The sequence below is a fragment of the Corticium candelabrum genome, chromosome 5 (assembly GCF_963422355.1).
Source record: "Corticium candelabrum chromosome 5, ooCorCand1.1, whole genome shotgun sequence".
NCBI classification, from domain to species: domain Eukaryota; kingdom Metazoa; phylum Porifera; class Homoscleromorpha; order Homosclerophorida; family Plakinidae; genus Corticium; species Corticium candelabrum.
Window position 1 is genome coordinate 725,057 of NC_085089.1, and position 16,847 is coordinate 741,903.

The 16,847-nt window shown below is 42.3% G+C and overlaps 5 protein-coding genes across 6 annotated transcripts; 1 reads left to right on the plus strand and 4 right to left on the minus strand.

The window, feature by feature from the left end:
• Window positions 1–398: 398 nt before the first annotated feature.
• On the minus strand, window positions 399–1,824 carry LOC134180045 (cyclin-dependent kinase 2-interacting protein-like). The gene is made up of 4 exons (XM_062647118.1): window positions 1,656–1,824; window positions 1,457–1,586; window positions 738–867; window positions 399–676 (listed from the first exon to the last, which is right to left on the minus strand). The coding sequence occupies exons 1-4, from the start codon at window positions 1,784–1,786 to the stop codon at window positions 474–476; spliced, it is 594 nt and encodes a 197-aa protein (XP_062503102.1). The 5' UTR covers window positions 1,787–1,824; the 3' UTR covers window positions 399–473.
• Window positions 1,825–1,892: 68 nt separating this feature from the next.
• LOC134180043 (uncharacterized) lies at window positions 1,893–3,407 on the plus strand. The gene is made up of 2 exons (XM_062647115.1): window positions 1,893–3,027; window positions 3,184–3,407. The coding sequence occupies exons 1-2, from the start codon at window positions 1,893–1,895 to the stop codon at window positions 3,405–3,407; spliced, it is 1,359 nt and encodes a 452-aa protein (XP_062503099.1).
• Window positions 3,408–3,541: 134 nt separating this feature from the next.
• On the minus strand, window positions 3,542–5,209 carry LOC134180044 (uncharacterized). Of its 2 annotated transcripts, XM_062647116.1 has the most exons (6): window positions 5,058–5,209; window positions 4,894–4,948; window positions 4,653–4,788; window positions 4,243–4,562; window positions 4,036–4,095; window positions 3,542–3,949 (listed from the first exon to the last, which is right to left on the minus strand). In XM_062647116.1, exons 2-6 carry the CDS (start codon window positions 4,945–4,947, stop codon window positions 3,812–3,814), a joined length of 708 nt encoding a protein of 235 aa, XP_062503100.1. In that variant the 5' UTR covers window position 4,948; window positions 5,058–5,209; the 3' UTR covers window positions 3,542–3,811. The 2 variants fall into 2 exon arrangements, with proteins under 2 accessions (XP_062503100.1, XP_062503101.1); XM_062647117.1 differs by lacking the exon at window positions 5,058–5,209 and having other exon boundaries at window positions 4,894–5,051.
• Window positions 5,210–5,405: 196 nt separating this feature from the next.
• LOC134180165 (serine/threonine-protein kinase Nek9-like) lies at window positions 5,406–14,776 on the minus strand. Its single transcript, XM_062647259.1, has 28 exons — window positions 14,649–14,776; window positions 14,369–14,546; window positions 14,248–14,300; window positions 14,103–14,173; window positions 13,935–14,040; window positions 13,828–13,877; window positions 13,689–13,770; window positions 13,541–13,600; window positions 13,433–13,477; window positions 12,678–12,796; window positions 12,557–12,617; window positions 12,419–12,493; window positions 12,295–12,357; window positions 10,080–10,224; window positions 9,855–10,022; window positions 9,764–9,802; window positions 9,655–9,701; window positions 9,190–9,348; window positions 9,074–9,129; window positions 7,510–7,562; window positions 7,285–7,446; window positions 7,065–7,223; window positions 6,819–6,994; window positions 6,695–6,763; window positions 6,045–6,639; window positions 5,875–5,975; window positions 5,759–5,812; window positions 5,406–5,689 (listed from the first exon to the last, which is right to left on the minus strand). The coding sequence occupies exons 1-28, from the start codon at window positions 14,745–14,747 to the stop codon at window positions 5,561–5,563; spliced, it is 3,174 nt and encodes a 1,057-aa protein (XP_062503243.1). The 5' UTR covers window positions 14,748–14,776; the 3' UTR covers window positions 5,406–5,560.
• Window positions 14,777–14,950: 174 nt separating this feature from the next.
• Window positions 14,951–16,202, minus strand: LOC134179557 (transmembrane emp24 domain-containing protein 10-like). The gene is made up of 5 exons (XM_062646485.1): window positions 15,977–16,202; window positions 15,798–15,915; window positions 15,648–15,727; window positions 15,459–15,585; window positions 14,951–15,403 (listed from the first exon to the last, which is right to left on the minus strand). Exons 1-5 carry the CDS (start codon window positions 16,148–16,150, stop codon window positions 15,282–15,284), a joined length of 621 nt encoding a protein of 206 aa, XP_062502469.1. The 5' UTR covers window positions 16,151–16,202; the 3' UTR covers window positions 14,951–15,281.
• Between the last annotated feature and the right edge of the window lie 645 nt (window positions 16,203–16,847).

Consider the following 16,847-nt stretch of genomic DNA (forward strand, 5'->3'; position numbering starts at 1 on the left):
CTGCCAAGTGTTAGAGCCATTGTGAACCTTGTTACCAAGCAAACCTGTTACCCTTAAGAACCTATCTAAGGCACCTCTTAAAACTAATTATCTCCTAGAAGACCCTTTAATATAAAGTAAAGCAAAATTCTTGGATGAAGCCCCAATGAGTGGGGCGCATAAATTTTTTAGTTTCAGAGAGCCCTTCCAACAGCATTCCAAAACAGACATATTGTGTGTAATGTGCAAATCAGTGTGTGTCTCAAAACTTTAAAGTTAATTAATTAAACATCCTCTAAAAATACAGTAATTGTCACTAGCTAAGGTAGGGTATTTACTAATTATGGGGCACATGGGTGCCATATGTACCTGCATGGTTCCAAGCAGCTAGTGTACTCTATACCTTCAAGTGCCCTTGCTCAGGTGTGCGTCTTTACTAACCCATTCAGACATCTATATACATGTAGAGCACAATGGATTGTTAGTACAACTTATTAGGTCTTTTTCAAGCCTGTCTCTATCAACATTGATTCCAACAATATAATCGAGGACTCGTCTATATACGGTTCATGAAGCCACGTTGAAATATATAAGGTTAAAGTGTCTCTATTCTGTTCATCTGGAATTGCACCAATAATCGTCTCTTTTACTGCTAGCTCATGAGTATATATGTCATAAAGCTGCTCAAATCTCTTGCCTAATCCAGATAATACAGTAATGAGCTAGACCATGGTGGCCAACACATGAGAACAACTTACTAAATTGACAAGCAGTCATTGTATGAAAAAGAGGCTTGCTTGATGCCTCTTCTCCATTACTAATCCACATCAGTTGGCTGACTGCACGCACATTTCTAGAAAGAGATCCCATTTTTTGGTGGACTTCTCTCTAGAGTACACAATACAACAAAACAAAAAATATAAGGTATGTTAAAAATCCAATCAAAAATCCATGAAAACAGCAATTATTTTCCTATAAAAGCCTTTCTTGTTGTTAACATCTGCCATGCAAGTACAGATCTACCAAGCAAGGACAGAGAAACAGACAGAGAGACAGAAAGACAGACAGACGGACAGAAGATCAAGAAACAATGAAGGCTATACAAATAAAGCTGACTTTAGAGGTTTTTGGAGGAAAAAATTCTCAATAATATTACAACAATGTAACGCTAAAGTCATCCTCCACAAGCTGACACGTGTCTTCCCTAGAGAAGTAGATGAGAACATACACAATAGAGACTATCAAAGTAGTTTGCATTAAACTAAAGCTGAACTCGGTAGATTGCTTGTATTTAGTGTTAGAAATGTAACGTAGAGTTTGTGTTTCAATAAATGAAATTGACAGACAGACAGACAGACAGACAGACAGACAGACAGACAGACAGACAGATACACACACACACACACACACACACACACACACACACACACACACACACACACACACACATGTATACACACACACACCACATACATACCAAAGCTTCAAATATAATTTTCAACTCTTCATATTTCTTTTCCACGTCGTCCTGCAGCTTCGCTATCACCCGACCTGGTAAGTCTTTCACGTTACTCAGACTACCCCAACTCTCAGCTCCATCTACATAACTACAAATATACAAAATTCATTTCAAAGCGAAGAGAGAGAAAACGTTAAAAATGCAACCCTATTCCTACTCTGTTTGTAGTTTCAAATTAATGAGATCGTTGGCAACTCGAACGCCACTTGCATTAAGCTTCTTCCACTTTTGAATGTGTTCATGTAATGACGCACAGCAATCGCTAATCCGTCGCTGCTCATCCTCCATTCTAGAGACTAGGCATGCGTACTAAAACAAAGACGTCATTGCGTTGCTACGTTACCTAGCGGCGCCGTTTGGATACCCTTGGTTCTCGGTATTGTGTCTATTCCGCATGCTGGTGTCCTATATGGATCGTCAGAGGTCGCTTACGACCGAATCGAACAGCGCGAAGAGTTCGACGAGCATTAGATCAAGAAACGGCAAGACAATGACGTCACGTTTGGATGAAATGAGGGAGAAATTCCATCATCGGCTCATGCAAGAAAAGGAGCAAAAGCTGGTTGCGATATACGAGCGCCAGCAGCAGCAGGCTTTGAATAGAATTGGCAGAACGTTTCATCACGAGACTCCTGTCGACTCGTCACCTCGAATTGTGAAGACAGCCGGTGGATTGAATGGTAGAGCCGATCTAGAGAGACCGAGACAGAGAGCTATAGTGGGAGGTAAACACAACGCTCTTGAGCCTCTCAACAAAGCCCCTAGGCCGAGTCTCCCACGACCATCAGTGCCTAACATAAGATACAATAGCCACGTGTCTTTTCCCTACGAAAACGTTACACGAGGAGGTTTCGCCTCAGAGAAGGGAGCAAAGGTGCCTCCAGCACGTCCATACTTGAGTAGACACCCTAAATTGCCTGCTGTTGAGGATAGAAATGCAAGAAGGGCAGAGAAGCTTAAGGTGGAGAGGAGTGAGAGATGTGGAGTGAGTGAGACTGATATTCTAGCTGAGCAGCTGGCGAAGAAGCAACGGGAGATATTTTTACAATTACAAGAAAAACAAACGGCTCTGGAAGTTATACAAAAACAGAGAAGAGAGGCTGATAAAGAAGTGATGCTGAATAGGGACATGAACACTGCCTCACAGATTTCAGTGAGAAGGCAGAGTACCAGCAACAGCAGAGGATCGATGAACAAGAGTCCCGGCAGTGATGTACAACAGACCGAGGAATATGTTGCCAACGGTGGTAACTTTGAGGCGACATTGCAATCGGCTCTTGGACAAACTGATGCAGATGAACCTTCATCTGTCGACTTTGTTCCTTGTTCTGTGTGCGGCCGCAAATTTGCTGCAGAACGTGTTGCAAAACATGTTAGTATTTGTGAGAAATCGAAGAAGACGAAAAGGAAGGCGTTTGACACAGTAAAGATGAGACTGGCGGGCACTGAATTAGTAAAGTATAGACCTAAGAAAGCAAGTGCAGCAATAGAAAAACAAGCAGGAAAGTCAAACTGGAGGGCGGCTCATGGTAAGAAATGGAAGAGATCAATACTTCACACTGACTAGCACTATTTGCATGAGACAGACTTGTGTGGTGTGTGTGTGTGTGTGTGTGTGTGTGCGCGCGCGCGCGCGTGTGCATACACACTTTTTTGTTCCTTCCTATGTTCATTGTTTGTTGCAGATGACTTTATCAAAACAGTCCGTGCGGCACGACAGATGCAGGAGCATATTAGGAAGGGAGGCAAGCTGTCTGATCTTCCTCCCCCACCACCAACCGAGAATGCACATTACGTCCAATGCCCACACTGTCAGAGAAAGTTCAACCCTGCAACAGCCGAGAGACACATTCCCAAGTGTAAAGACATCAAACATCGCCCTGCACCTCCGAAAACAAAACGAAAATAGAGAACACGATTTTTGTAGATAAGTGAATACCAAATTTGAATGCAATGCATGACATTAATTAATCCACAAGCAGGTGCAGGTACTGGGCATTGTCCGATTGTGTGATGAAAGAGAACAAGGAATACTCAATGTGGTTCAGATCTCTCGTTGATATCTCAGTTTAATGTACACAAATATTGGCAACAGCCTACACTGCACATACACACTGCATATACACATTGCACGTAGTAGTCAAGTCTTCTGCTCATTGTAAATTACTTAGTATACATATATACATCAGTGAGTATATACACACGCGGTGTTAATATATAAGCGTTTTCCTATAGGATGCAAAATTATGAAACTAGATCTCTCAGACTTAATTAATTAAAGATTGCCAATGGTTAACAATCCATGATCATCGATCAGTGCAGGCAAGGAACGACATCCATCTGAGTAGGCAAATGCTGCAGTGCCAAGAACGCATAGGGAGATTCATCTTTAGGCGGACACAAGCTGATGGGAGTGACCCTAGCGTTTGACGACTTGAGCCCGTGACTCAACTACGCAAACAGCACGTGCTATACTTAGATACCATCACGTGACTAACAGCAAAACAGTTACTCAGACAGCAGATACAAGGTCGCACCTTGAGGCTATAAACTCGCGACTCTTTACCCCTCGGATTCGGCACACGTCGGAATCCAGTCTGGAACAGAAACCACAATTAGCAGCACAAACATCTAAGGTCACGTGCATGACAGCATTCACGCTGTGCGCAATCTACACGTCAGACCGGGACCGAAAAACGTACACACAACGGCTCCAATGTTGCACTCACACACACTGCACTCACCGAGAATCGCGACTGACGCATTTTCTCGAAGTTGAGAAACGGACGAGTGACGCCGCGATGCTTCTTGCACGGACTCGCATCGATCCGGCGACGAAAGAGTGTGGAAGTGGAGGTCGCCGACGGCGTTGCCCAAGCGCCACCTCGAAGTATTTCCCCCAATTCGTCATCGGAGGATGATGACGACAATGTCATGTCGTGTCTAATGTGTTTACGTTTCGGGTGGTCGCAGCGTTCATTGCTTTGTCGACTCTCGCTTGCCGGTTCGGAGAGGCTCATCGCTGCCGTCTCTCTTGCCAACTCGCTGTCGTCTTCCTGCGAGTCTAAAAAAATTGAAAAAATTTGTGAACGCCTGGTGGGCTAGGAAATGAAACAATCGGACCAATTAGATGACGGCCATTTACTACACCTACCTTGCTCATGTTTCTCTCTTGTCTGCTGCTCGCTCTTATCTAGACTATCCCTCTCTTCGATGCCCTGACTGTGGCTGCAAGAGTCAGTGCGAGCAGTGTGTGATACCGTATCGACGACGTTCTCTTCCCGTGCAGGCTGACAAAACAACAACAAACCGAAATGTTAGCTAGCAACCAATTGTGGAGTAAGAATGTTGCTGTAGAACAAGCATCGTGCACCCCGGGTGTGTCGAGCTCTTACTTTTACTTCGACTTCATTGATTCCGGCGCTGGATCTGCGAAAGAACCTCAGCATTCTGTGCCGAGAAACAGAGAGAGGTAAACAAATCAATTGCAGAATATTTAGGACGTTGTGGTAAACGCTCTAAATGAGATTACGAGTGCAAGCAGCAATGAGCGACTCACTGAGTAGCACGTTTAGAGTAGAAGCAGACGAGTAGAGGCTATAAACTGGTGCACACGAGTTCAAATTGAGATTGTACCGAGGGCAGCCACGCGATAGCACCTTTCTCAGGGAAACGTTGATTGGTCGATTTCGTTACATCCGGTGATAGGCAATGGGTAGACCGGTTATCGCAAGTGCGTGCAGATACGCCCACCTTTATGCACATCAAACAAACTTTGAAGCAACAGCGCCGTTGCTTGTAGACGAATGCTTGTATACCGAAAAGCCACAGACGCCGCGCTGTATCTGTTCCGGTTTCCGGTGTGTTGGCGTGTATGCAATGACGTTACAAAGTGGACCACGCATCCTCCCCACTGATGTAATTAGCAATTCACTTTTGTATTCATTACACTTCCTTGAAAATCTTTAAAAGCGTTACAGTACTGCAATTTATCAAATTCATTCAATATCTCAATGTAAACTTGAGGTATAAGTAAAGAAAGTTGAGTATATAAAGTTGTGGCTATACATCCCATGTACTGGCAACAACAGATCTCTTGGGAGAATCAACTGCTAGAGCAACACGACAGTCGAAAGTCCAGTTGGCTAGTAGTCGCCACATGTCATCTTCCTTCTGCCTTCTCATCTTGTTCTTTTCATCATCCAAAAAAGAAGAGCAGTCAAAATGCTTGATTTTACTCCTAAACTTTTGTGTTTTTACCTCATCTGTTAACTTGTCAATCTGTCGACGTTGTTTCTCAATTGTGTCTTTCATCTACAAGAGAGAACGATTGCAAGTTCAATGGAAGATCAGTTTCAATGCAGAGCAGGGTTAACCTTGTCATTTTGAGCCTTTAACTTTCGAAGCTCTCGAAGTAAGAGCTGATCATAATCACTCAAACTATCCTGCCTCACTCTGCTACCTTCATTGCTTGACTCTGTAATAGACCAAAGATAACAACTTATTGCCAGTGACTTTAGCTTAAGCAAGCAGTAACCATGCATACCAGATAAAGTTTCTCCACTTTCTGATTCAGGGCGTTCTAAATCTAGTTGAATTTGCTCAGCTAATGACTGGATCTCATCCATGACAAACTTGTGGTCGGCTACTGACATGGAAAAGGTTCTTACGGGCGCTTTGTGCTTTCTCTTCAAACGTTTCTGCACCTCTTCCCCGCGTTTCTGCACCTCTTCCCCACGTTTCTCAGTCTGTCCTGTTGTGTCATTATACAATGCCATATCAAGACAAGAAGGGACAAGCCCATGAGCATCTGTTTCACCAGCCAGCATTCCAACATCATCAGACTTCACTTTCAACTTGCAGTCACCATTGAGTTTCCCAGAACTTTCACTCATCGCTCTGGTGTTTCCGGCCAAAGCATCCTGGCTCTTGACTATTACACTTCCAGAATTAGTTATTGTCAGTGTTGCAGAAGCAGAAGCAGTTGCCCTTTGAATGGCATGAAGTCGATCCATTGATGAAGACTTACAAACAGTACCACTAGACTGCTGTTGGGGAATTGTTGGTCGGCCTGCATCTAAAGACCTGCTGGGAGCATGTGGCCTAGTTACCAAATGTTTTTCTGTCCAAGCTGCAGTGTCCTGTACCAAGAATTCTATACTGAAACCATACCAATGCAACATACTCACAAGCAACCTCTAAAAGTGGCATTGTTCCATGCTGGCGCTTATCAATCGATTGTCTAGCAACTGCGTCTTCCCACTCCTAACACAAGCAGTGAGCACATAGCATCAAATGAAACAATCAGAAATGTACAAACTCTTCTCAGCCATGATGGAAGGCTGGTTGAGTCAGCAGAATTGTTCGCCTGAATCTGAGAATGACTCTTTGAATCATTGACACTGACAAACACTACGTTCTCTCCATTTAGAGAAGGTTCAGATTGAACAGTGTTGTCACTAGAACTGCTAATGGTTCTTGACGAAGTAACACGTTCTATAAAAAATATTTACATTACCCAACATATACTCTAGTCTATTATATAGTAGTTTCTCCACCAACCTACCTGCAATCATAATTGTATGCCAATGTCTACATGATAACTCGGGTATTGAGTACAACGACCCAAATACAGGTCTGGGCAACAACACTGTCTTTCTACCATCTGGTAATGACGTACCAAGCTGCCCTTTATCGCCAATACCCCAAGAATACAAGACATTGTCTACACACCATGATAGACATATATACATCTAAGACATATAAACCTGCATAAAAGTCATTACCGGATGTAGCAGCAACTGTAAAGCCATCCCCACATGCCACTTTAAGGACAGTCTTGCCTAGAAGTTCCCCTTCAACAATATGTGGTGAGTGGTACTTTTTCAAATCTCCAGTGCCCAGTTGCCCATGCTTGTTAGATCCAAACGTTATCAGTCGACCAGTATCTTACAATCAACAAATAGTATAAATACAAAAAACAAAAACGGCTTCATATGCAGGCAAATTACCACTAATAACAGCTGAGTGCCTGCTGCCACACGCTAACGATGAGATGTGGTACCTATAATGCAAAATACTTCAATATGCACAGAAATTCATATTTCTATTAAAATACACTACTGACAAATACACTTTGTCAACCTTGTCAACACAAAATCTATCTTATTAAGCCATGGGTTATAGAGTCGTCTCACAGGAAGTGGTGCACGACCGACTTGACAGAAATACCGACTCACCGGAAACGACCATGTAAACAACTTTGGAATGTATAGCGTGCATTCACTGGTGCAGTGTAGCGCTCCTCTAATCTCGACACATGGTTGTTGGAGCTTGTCCGCTAGTCTAGGCAGAGTCACACAGGACGTTCCAATTTTGATTACTGATCATAACTTTCGAGTGTACTTTCAAGGTCATAGCGAACAGAGAGTAAGTTAACCTGCGACAAAGCACCGTGCCGAAGTGATTTACCGTTTGATGATAAGACTGCCTGTCCTTTCTCAGCCACCTGTATAAACAAGTGTTGGGTCTATATACTAATGTCTAGTGAGGTGCACGTGGTGTTAATTAATTTGTGCATGCTTGCAAGTAGGAGCTTGCCAGTACATGTGCAGCAACTGTTTGGTGTTGTTAACCCTAGGCGTTGTTGCAAATAGAGTACGTACCTGTGCCTCGTTGTTGAGGCTAAAATCAATCATTAGATGTTCTAGGAACATACGCATAGGTAAGTTTCCTGCTTTGCAGTGCGTTTGGAAGCACATTGCTAATTCTATTGTACCCAAAGTACCCAGAACTAGAAAGGAACCAATTTCTCATCGCTTAGGGTTCAGCACTGCTAGTGCTCCCTTTCATTTTCAAACTGTATTAACGAAAGGTAACCATTAATTAAGTTGCATCCATGAGACTCGTTAGGATATAAGCAAGCAGTCATATAAACTGCAAGCAAAGATAATACAAATTTCTCAAATTAGAATTTGGGAAAAAGATACAACATACTTGGCAATAGTACAACAAAATGACACATTCATCTCTAACTAAGCCCTTTGTGGGCTAAAGTGACACAACAACCCAGTATTACATAACAGAGCAAGTTTACAATGATATCATACTAATTTTGTAATAGTCGGCACGCCTCACGTTAAGCCCTGTCCACACTGGCAACTGAATCGTGATCCGATCACGATAAATCCAATCCACATCGCAATGTGGTTTCGATCGCAATCGGATGGTGGAATCAATGTAGTCGGAACATCTAACCCTCCTCATTCGTCTTTGTTCTCGCTCACCTTACGTTGCTGTATCAATGCTTTCCACAAGCAAAGAAGCCACATGTACACATCAGTCATCAGTCGCATGAGATCGAAAATGAGATGAAGGTAGTGTTTTCAGAGTGCAGTGTAGATGCTCACTATCGCAATCCATTCTGGCCTAGTGTGGACAGGCATTAAATTACATGGTGCTCCCTCAACCTTAATACTATTTAATTAATTAAGCTAATTAACACATCAAAATCAAACATTACATGCTTTTACATAACCGGCAATTGTATATACACAGTTACTCTTGCCACTGTACCTGCTGAGTGACTTTACTTGTGATGGTAACGTTTTGTAACTTACCAGCTGTGCGCCCTAATGGATGACACAACCTTAATTCAATGTCTTCATGACACATCCAGCAAAACTACCTACCTTAGTTTTACTACTTCGAATTGTCAATGGAACATTGAGACCAAGCTGGTTGCACTCATTGTCTCCGCAAGCAAGGACTCTACCATTCGTTGTTAAAAGTAGTGAACCTCTTCTTGTACAGCATACAGCAATAACAGGACTCCGACCCGGAACATTCACCTTTAGAGTGTAACATTGAAATTCTCAGTTAAGCTTTTCAACACCACTAGACTACAGAGTTACTCACTCATATCCAATAAATGACAGTATAAAAGACAACAACATTAAAACTAACCAGCTGGTCATCTAATAAACCATTCATTTTCAGTCTCACTCATGCACAATTACATTCAACACACACACACACACACACACACACACACACACACACACACACACACACACACACACACACACACACACACACACACACACACACACACACAATCAATAAGCAAGAAGTGTAGCATAAATACAATCAATCACCTTTTGAGGAGAAGACACGTTCATCTCTGAACCCAATCCCAGTCGTCCTGCAAATTTTGTCATAAATTGGACAACAACAGACACACTATCACAATAATTATTAACCAACCAAACTCTCCACATCCCCATGATAATACTTCTTTGGATCCTAAACATCAAAACTTGAAGCAATTTGCAGTTATAAAACTGAAGACACGCACTTGTAAGTGCCACCACATGAGCATCTCCACAAGCAATCTGTTCAACTTGAAGATGATCAGGCAATGAGACTGGTACAGGAACTGTGTAGGACTGCTCCTGTTCAACAGGTTGACCTTGGCCAAGACAGCCCCAGTAATCAGACCCACATGCGTACACTTCACCATCCTCTGCAAAGCAACAGTCACCACAGCAAAATCACATTGGAGTTTCAACACAACTACAACCTGTGAGACAAATTGTGAAGTCTTCTCCACAAACAGCATGTCTAACTGGGATACCATCCAGTGTAGTAACAAGTTTCGGTGAACGATATGATGCCTTGTCACCGTGACCCAGTTGACCATACATGACCCCTCCACCCTGCCAGCTCTGTAACATAATACAATAGATAACAATTCTACAATTTAAATAAACCCAAGTTAGAGAACCAATTCATGGAGAAATACAGAGCAATAAGATAATTAAATAAAGTTATTAAACCTTTCAATTAACAACTGTACACATCTAGCCTAAGTTTTATGTATCTATCATACTGTTCTTCCACCTCTATCCTGTACTTAATTCAAAAAGCACACAAAAGTAACAACATGTAGCACAACTGCAAAAACGAATGTTTTGAAGGATAAGGTACAGTTAGTAAGAAGATGTTATACAAATAGATATAGGTCATGTTTCCACTAGCTGCACCTTAAACTAGTTTAGCTTAAAATGCGTTTCAAACTAAACCAGTTCAAGAAAGCGACTGTTTCCACTAGGAACTTGCACATCCAAGATGTGCTAAACAAACCGTCTAAGAACGCCTTAATTTGAAGTATTGGGCTGGTCTTTCACCGAGTCAGGGCAACAGTTGATTGTTACTGATTCAGCATCTGCTAGTAGGAATTTGCATGAAGATGACCAAGGACACCGTCTTCTCTCTTCTCTCTCTCTCTCTCTCTCTCTCTCTCTCTCCCCGTAGCTGATTTCTTTCCCCTAGCTAACGACCCTTACATCTTCTAGGGCAATCGTATCCCGACAAAATAGTCAATATCATCAAAACAGGGTTGTCAGAAGCCATCTAAACAAGCGCGCTACTGTCACGTGACAGTTAAACCTAAACCACTTTGCTAAACCTACTTCAAAGTAGGTTTAAGAAAGCGGTTTAGGTTTAACTTATAACTGGTTTAGTGCAGGTGGAAACAGGTCAATTCCAGGTTACCTTAAACCACTTGGTAAACCAGTTTAGGCACTAGTGGAAACGCGCCCATAGTCTGTGTTCAAAGCAAAACTCCAATCAACTTGGAGTCCATCTCCTCTGATCATCCACCAGTCACTGTTCTCCCAGGATTTTCCCAAACAATAAAGCTCATCATGTTATGACTTCACTTAAAATGATGTCACTCCCACCTTGTAACTTTGACATATTTAGGATTGATGCCCAACTAAACATTGACTAATACCCATTTACACGAGCACACACAGTGAGCCAAGCCGCACCAGCCTAGTATTCCCGCCCTGTATTTACATAACACTGTAGAAGCAAGCCAATGCTTTTAGTGGCATGAACGTGCGTTACTTACTTGAGATTGACATAACTCGCGTTAGCTCACGTTTACAATGGACAGAAGCCAAACTGTTGCATTTTTCTCTATGGCTTTACAACAGTCATATCAAGAAATGCATAGAACATATACGAGACATTGTACTATTCATAGGAGATATACGTCTATCGCCAGGCGACTGTTGCAGAAAAAGATTTGTTTCTTGCACATCTTGGTGGCTCCATAATCGGATAAGACAGAGTCTCCGTCTCGCTCCACACCATTTGTACCAAATGAGCATGAGCATCTCGTTTTCCAGCACGCTACACATTTATATGACATACTTGACCTGAGCCAGCCCGGGCTAGCTCGGCTAGAAATACCGAGCCAAGCTGGCACGGTTTGGCCCGCATTCACATGTACAGTAGAAACCGAGCCAGCACGGGCTGGCCCACTTACAAGTGCTCGTGTAAACAGAGTACAAGACCAAGATTAGGCCATAGAGACACAAATGCACTAATTCGAAAATAGAGCATACTAAGTATGTTCTTACTGCTGGTATTGGATAGGCATACTTCACCATCACACACACACACACACACACACACACACACACACACACACACACACACACACACACACACACACACACACACACACACACACACACACACACACAATATTTCATCTGCTTCTATCATTAATGTGCTTGACAACAAACAATACACAACAGAATTAGAGCTGTGGCTCATGGTACCTGTCTGCATAGAACCCATACTTGCATGCATGAAGTATAGATGTAAATCATGAAGTATAGATGTAAATCATGAAGTATAGATGTAAATCATGCCCAGAGCCTGTTAATTTACTCTTAAACTACCAGAAGCACAACCAAATTGTAAAGTTAATGCATGCTTACAGTCCATGTGTAGAGTTCCTTTTCAACAGTTACGACTGCAAAATGAGAGTATCCAGCAGAAACCTTTAAACGACAAATTAGAACATCCAATTAGAAAGAAGAAACCACATCCTCTTGTCACAACCTTCAATGCTGCTTTTCCGTGACTAAATTCATCCAGTCTCATGGGGGTCTGTTTCCCACCACCCCAACAATACACCTATCCACATCATAAGCTATTTATAACCATTCACCACAATACTGTGCACATGCAAGAAGATACCTCACTAGTCAGTGTTGCAACTACAGGCACTGAAGATCTGCTGGAACGCTCAGACATAGATCTTGACATCACAAAAAGAAGTATAATAGTATTGACTACTGTATATCTCCAGCCCACATACCGAGAGTTCTTCCTGCTGGCATCATCCAACTGTGATATCTTGATTTCCATGTCAGCTCTCGTTGCCTTCACTATCGGAGTTTCTAAGACATCATCTATGGTCGGCCTCTGGTCCGGGTTCTAACCAACACAATTAATTAACATCACTGACATCAACTTACCCACATATCAAAAACCATTAGTCTAAACACTCCACAGTAATTGTATACCATTACAAACAGCCTTCTGGCACTTAATCAAGACTAGTCAGCAGTTGTTTTGAGTTGCACACATCATAGAGAAAGATATCAAAAGCGGAATGTATAGCAGATGGATAGTACTCCTCAATTTAGGTGTGGCATAAACCATAATGTTCAGTACCCTAACCAACACATGCAAAGCTTCTGGAAGTAGATCAGTTCCATGTCACGAGCTGGACGACGAGTAGCAGCAATGTAGGTACAGCGAGAAGACACGAGCAGTCGACACCCTAATGAGCGCACAAAACAAGAGGACTTCTATTATCACCTGCACTCAAACTCTCCTCTTCACCGACTGACTACTATCCAACCCACCCAACCCACCGGACTAGTTCACTCAAACCAAAACGCACTTTCAGTCAAATACCAAGAAGATGCAAATTAATTATGGCCACATATAACAAAGCAACATAATTAATCAGTAATTAACTATATACATACCCTCCCACACAAATGTGTAGGCAAAAACGCTACATTCCAACTAGAAAAAAAGATTGAAAAATAAATCATTTCTCACCCTAGTCAGCAGAGACTTGATTAAATTCTGTAGATCACCAGTGTACTATAAAATCAAACCACAAGAATCAACAATACCAACAACTGAAGACAATCAACTGCCAATTACCTGCTGATGAATGAGTGGGATATCAGATTCCACAATTTCCAAAGCCAAACCTGCAGGGTTCTAAACACAAAAAAGAATACAAATTTCTACTATATACACACACAGTCGGCGTCATTCCAGTCTCTGCTAGTCCAATGACGTCACTCACAGATGTTCTAAACGGTATATCTAGTTCACACAGCTCAAACAGCACACATCCAATAGACCAGATATCAGCTTTTTGGTTGTACCTACAGATGACACAAAGTGACTAACTAACACACTATAGCAACCACAGGAACGCTCACAAACGACCAAGATGAACTTCTGGAGCCATATAGAAATACGTGCCCACATTCTGCGGTAAAAATTACCTTTATCCATATACGGGGAAGTCATAAACGTAAATGTTTACCGAAGCGGCCATTTGTCTTGTATCCTCCATAATCAACGACAAACCGAAGTCTCCCAGTTTGCACAAGCCTGACTTGGTCAGAAAAACGTTAGCTGATTTTATATCTCTACACAGACGCAGAGGTTCAGAGGGCGTGTGAGAAGCAAACGAGAGCGGAAACTGTCAGACCTGTGCACAATGCCATGCTCGTGGATATGCTTCACAGCAGAAGCCACTTGGAAGAAGTACCACCAGATAATCTGTAACACATCGGCTCTATGGACACACCGCCTTCGAATATAAATGTGCCGTCTCACTCTGCACGTTTCCCTACCTCTTCAGAAAACATCTCAACACGACATTTGATCAGTTCTTGCAGCGTCCCTCCTGACACCATCACAACAACAAATTGCACTTCGTACGTCCATTGTGCTCAATCAGACTATCGCACTTACCATTGGCGTATTCCATTTCGATCAGCAGCGTCCTCCCGTCGACGTAGTCGTTGTAGAAGGTGATGATATTGGGATGATTCATCAGAGACAAAACGCTCACTTCCTGCTTCGCACGCCGCAGCTCTTTCTCAGAGGCACGACTCAGGTCGATCTCCTTCCACACGACTAGAGAATCGTCCTATATAAGTATGTGAGAATGAGTAGGAATACAACAAAGTTAGATGAGGTCGAGTACACGCCCACAAACGGATGAGCAAATGTAAACATGCTCGACGTTTACCTCTACACGTCGATAGAGAACTGCCTCGCCAAATGCACCTCTTCCCAGGGTCTTGACGGGATGGTACAACACGTCGCTTGGTAAATCGTCGTCAGCCATATCGCATTGCCTGTTTACGTTACACTCACTTCTAGGTATCCCGGATTTGGATTGATCTGTGGAATTTGGAAAAGACTGCGTGCAGTCCGGCCACGCGAGGCTCAATGTTTTTAGTGAGATACGTTACTTTAGTGTACAGTACTGTAATACAGATTAGCAAGCTTTAGGCTACTAAACAACTGTCTACTCAGGAATGATGAAGTGCACAAATGTAATGAACCACACACACAGATATAAATAGCCCCAGTAATTGACGTCCCTACCCAGATGACAAACTACATCAAACAGACTACATCTCAGTTACTTCGAAGAACACGTGTATGTGCATGCATGTTGCACACATTTTACTTGAAACATGTCAAAGGTTATTTCAGATACAACTATCTACGACTAGGACCTGCCAGTAGACTACTGTAGTTGACATATTCACAACACTGACTGTTACACAGTAGATGAGGTTTACAACCACCTACTTAAAAATTATGCAGTCAGAGTGGCAATGACAATAGACAGGTCATCCATCGATCATTCTGTTTATTCAATTAGTTTCTTGGCTTTGAAATACCGTCTCAGGTAGAAGACTTGCCACACAGCCAATCCCAATAAACAAACCATAGAGAAGATACTAAAGTACAGCACTCGGGTGTTCGTTGACTCTAAAGCAAATGAATATGAATGTATGACATTGTGTACAGACCTCACAATCCATACCATTAGTATCTCGCATTTCTTCTTCTCTTGATCGCATGTATGCAAAGTCTTTCACAATAGACTCTGATAGATCCTCTAATTTTCTCAATTCTATTTCTAGTGGCTTGAGCTTTTCAGCTTTCCCCAACTGATAAAATCCAACCACATGGTAAACCACGTGAAACAATAAGTGACCAATTTCTCGCTGACCTCTGCATAGTTCTTTGCTTCTACTCCATGCTTCAACGTAACAGTAGCTTCTCTTTCAGCTCCATACCCATGGCCGTCACCTAAGAGCGTCGCACAATAGATGAAATTTCGTTACTCCTCGCCATCCGGGAATTTCAACGAATCACTCACCAGTCATTCGACTCTCCAAACACACTTCAAACATGTCGTAGTTGTCCGTAGTAAACGCGAATTTACCTTTGGAAGCATCCTCTTTCTTGTAAAGAATATGATTCTCAGAATCGCGAACCTGAAAGTCACAATTCGCTCTGTTAGATTCTCGAATATTTTCCGGCTCCAGTAAACATTACTTCTAAATTCGTTTGCTGCATAGGCGCGTCAGATAAGTGATATTCGCCTACAACTAGAACATCTCGATGAACTTCCTCTCGTAGACACTTCTTGACTCCTACAGGTAGCTGAAATGAAATGCCGAACGCTGTTGTAGCTATAGTTAACAAAATCAGTATTCTCAAGCGCTCCATCTAGCCGCCAACTATCAAACAAACGCAGCTATGCCACGTTGTTCACATACGGGACACTAGGGTTCCCCGGTCATGGCAAAGGGAAAAGCAAGGTACGTACACACACACTGTACAGTATGCCATGTCTCCAGTCACTCTAGTTGGTTGTGTCTGGTCTAGTTGACGTCCTTGTCTGTGTACACATATGCATGTGCCTGTTTGTCTAGATATGCGTGTCTGTTTTGTTCAGAGCTGAAATTAATATTGAGTTGCTTGGGCAAGGAACACACACAAAGTTGCTTTTCTTGACTCAGGAGCATTAATTAATGAGTATCTGGTCTTTGACTGGAAGTGCAACAGATTGAATGTATATATGTACGTTTACTAGTAATGATGTCGGTATTTCAATACAGTTTAATTAGTTAATAGTTAATTACCCATCCCTTTGAATGGTTGGGCAATTGAAACATATAAGTTAATTAATGACTCGACTAGGTACTAACTATTAAAGAATCTCTTGATTCATCTCTATACCAATAATATATATTTTTGACACACCACAATTGGTACAATTCCCTTATAATGTGCACTACTCGGAAAGGCTAAAAAGGTTAATGTCTTGACGTGAACTTGTCCACTTGTTAACCCAATGAGGGTTACAGTAGTGCCTCTGTGGACCAGCGGCCAATTGGAATGCAGCGCATGCGCTCATTGTTAT

Coding starts and splice junctions, on each gene's coding strand:
- LOC134180045 (XM_062647118.1), bottom strand. CDS start 1,786: ATGGAGGATGAGCAGCGACGGATTAGCGATTGCTGTGCGTCATTACAT. Junction 868..1,456: donor AAATTATATTTGAAGCTTTG/GTATGTATGTGG, acceptor TGTGTACTCTAG/AGAGAAGTCCACCAAAAAAT. Junction 677..737: donor AATGACTGCTTGTCAATTTA/GTAAGTTGTTCT, acceptor TATCTGGATTAG/GCAAGAGATTTGAGCAGCTT.
- LOC134180043 (XM_062647115.1), top strand. CDS start 1,893: ATGCTGGTGTCCTATATGGATCGTCAGAGGTCGCTTACGACCGAATCG. Junction 3,028..3,183: donor AAACTGGAGGGCGGCTCATG/GTAAGAAATGGA, acceptor TGTTTGTTGCAG/ATGACTTTATCAAAACAGTC.
- LOC134180044 (XM_062647116.1), bottom strand. CDS start 4,947: ATGCTGAGGTTCTTTCGCAGATCCAGCGCCGGAATCAATGAAGTCGAA. Junction 4,563..4,652: donor AAGAGAGAAACATGAGCAAG/GTAGGTGTAGTA, acceptor CAATTTTTTTAG/ACTCGCAGGAAGACGACAGC. Junction 4,096..4,242: donor TGCGTCAGTCGCGATTCTCG/GTGAGTGCAGTG, acceptor TTTCTGTTCCAG/ACTGGATTCCGACGTGTGCC.
- LOC134180165 (XM_062647259.1), bottom strand. CDS start 14,747: ATGGCTGACGACGATTTACCAAGCGACGTGTTGTACCATCCCGTCAAG. Junction 13,771..13,827: donor GAAGTTCATCTTGGTCGTTT/GTGAGCGTTCCT, acceptor TGTCATCTGTAG/GTACAACCAAAAAGCTGATA. Junction 10,023..10,079: donor CTTCACAATTTGTCTCACAG/GTTGTAGTTGTG, acceptor GTTGCTTTGCAG/AGGATGGTGAAGTGTACGCA.
- LOC134179557 (XM_062646485.1), bottom strand. CDS start 16,150: ATGGAGCGCTTGAGAATACTGATTTTGTTAACTATAGCTACAACAGCG. Junction 15,916..15,976: donor TGCAGCAAACGAATTTAGAA/GTAATGTTTACT, acceptor TGTGACTTTCAG/GTTCGCGATTCTGAGAATCA. Junction 15,728..15,797: donor TTTGGAGAGTCGAATGACTG/GTGAGTGATTCG, acceptor CGACGCTCTTAG/GTGACGGCCATGGGTATGGA.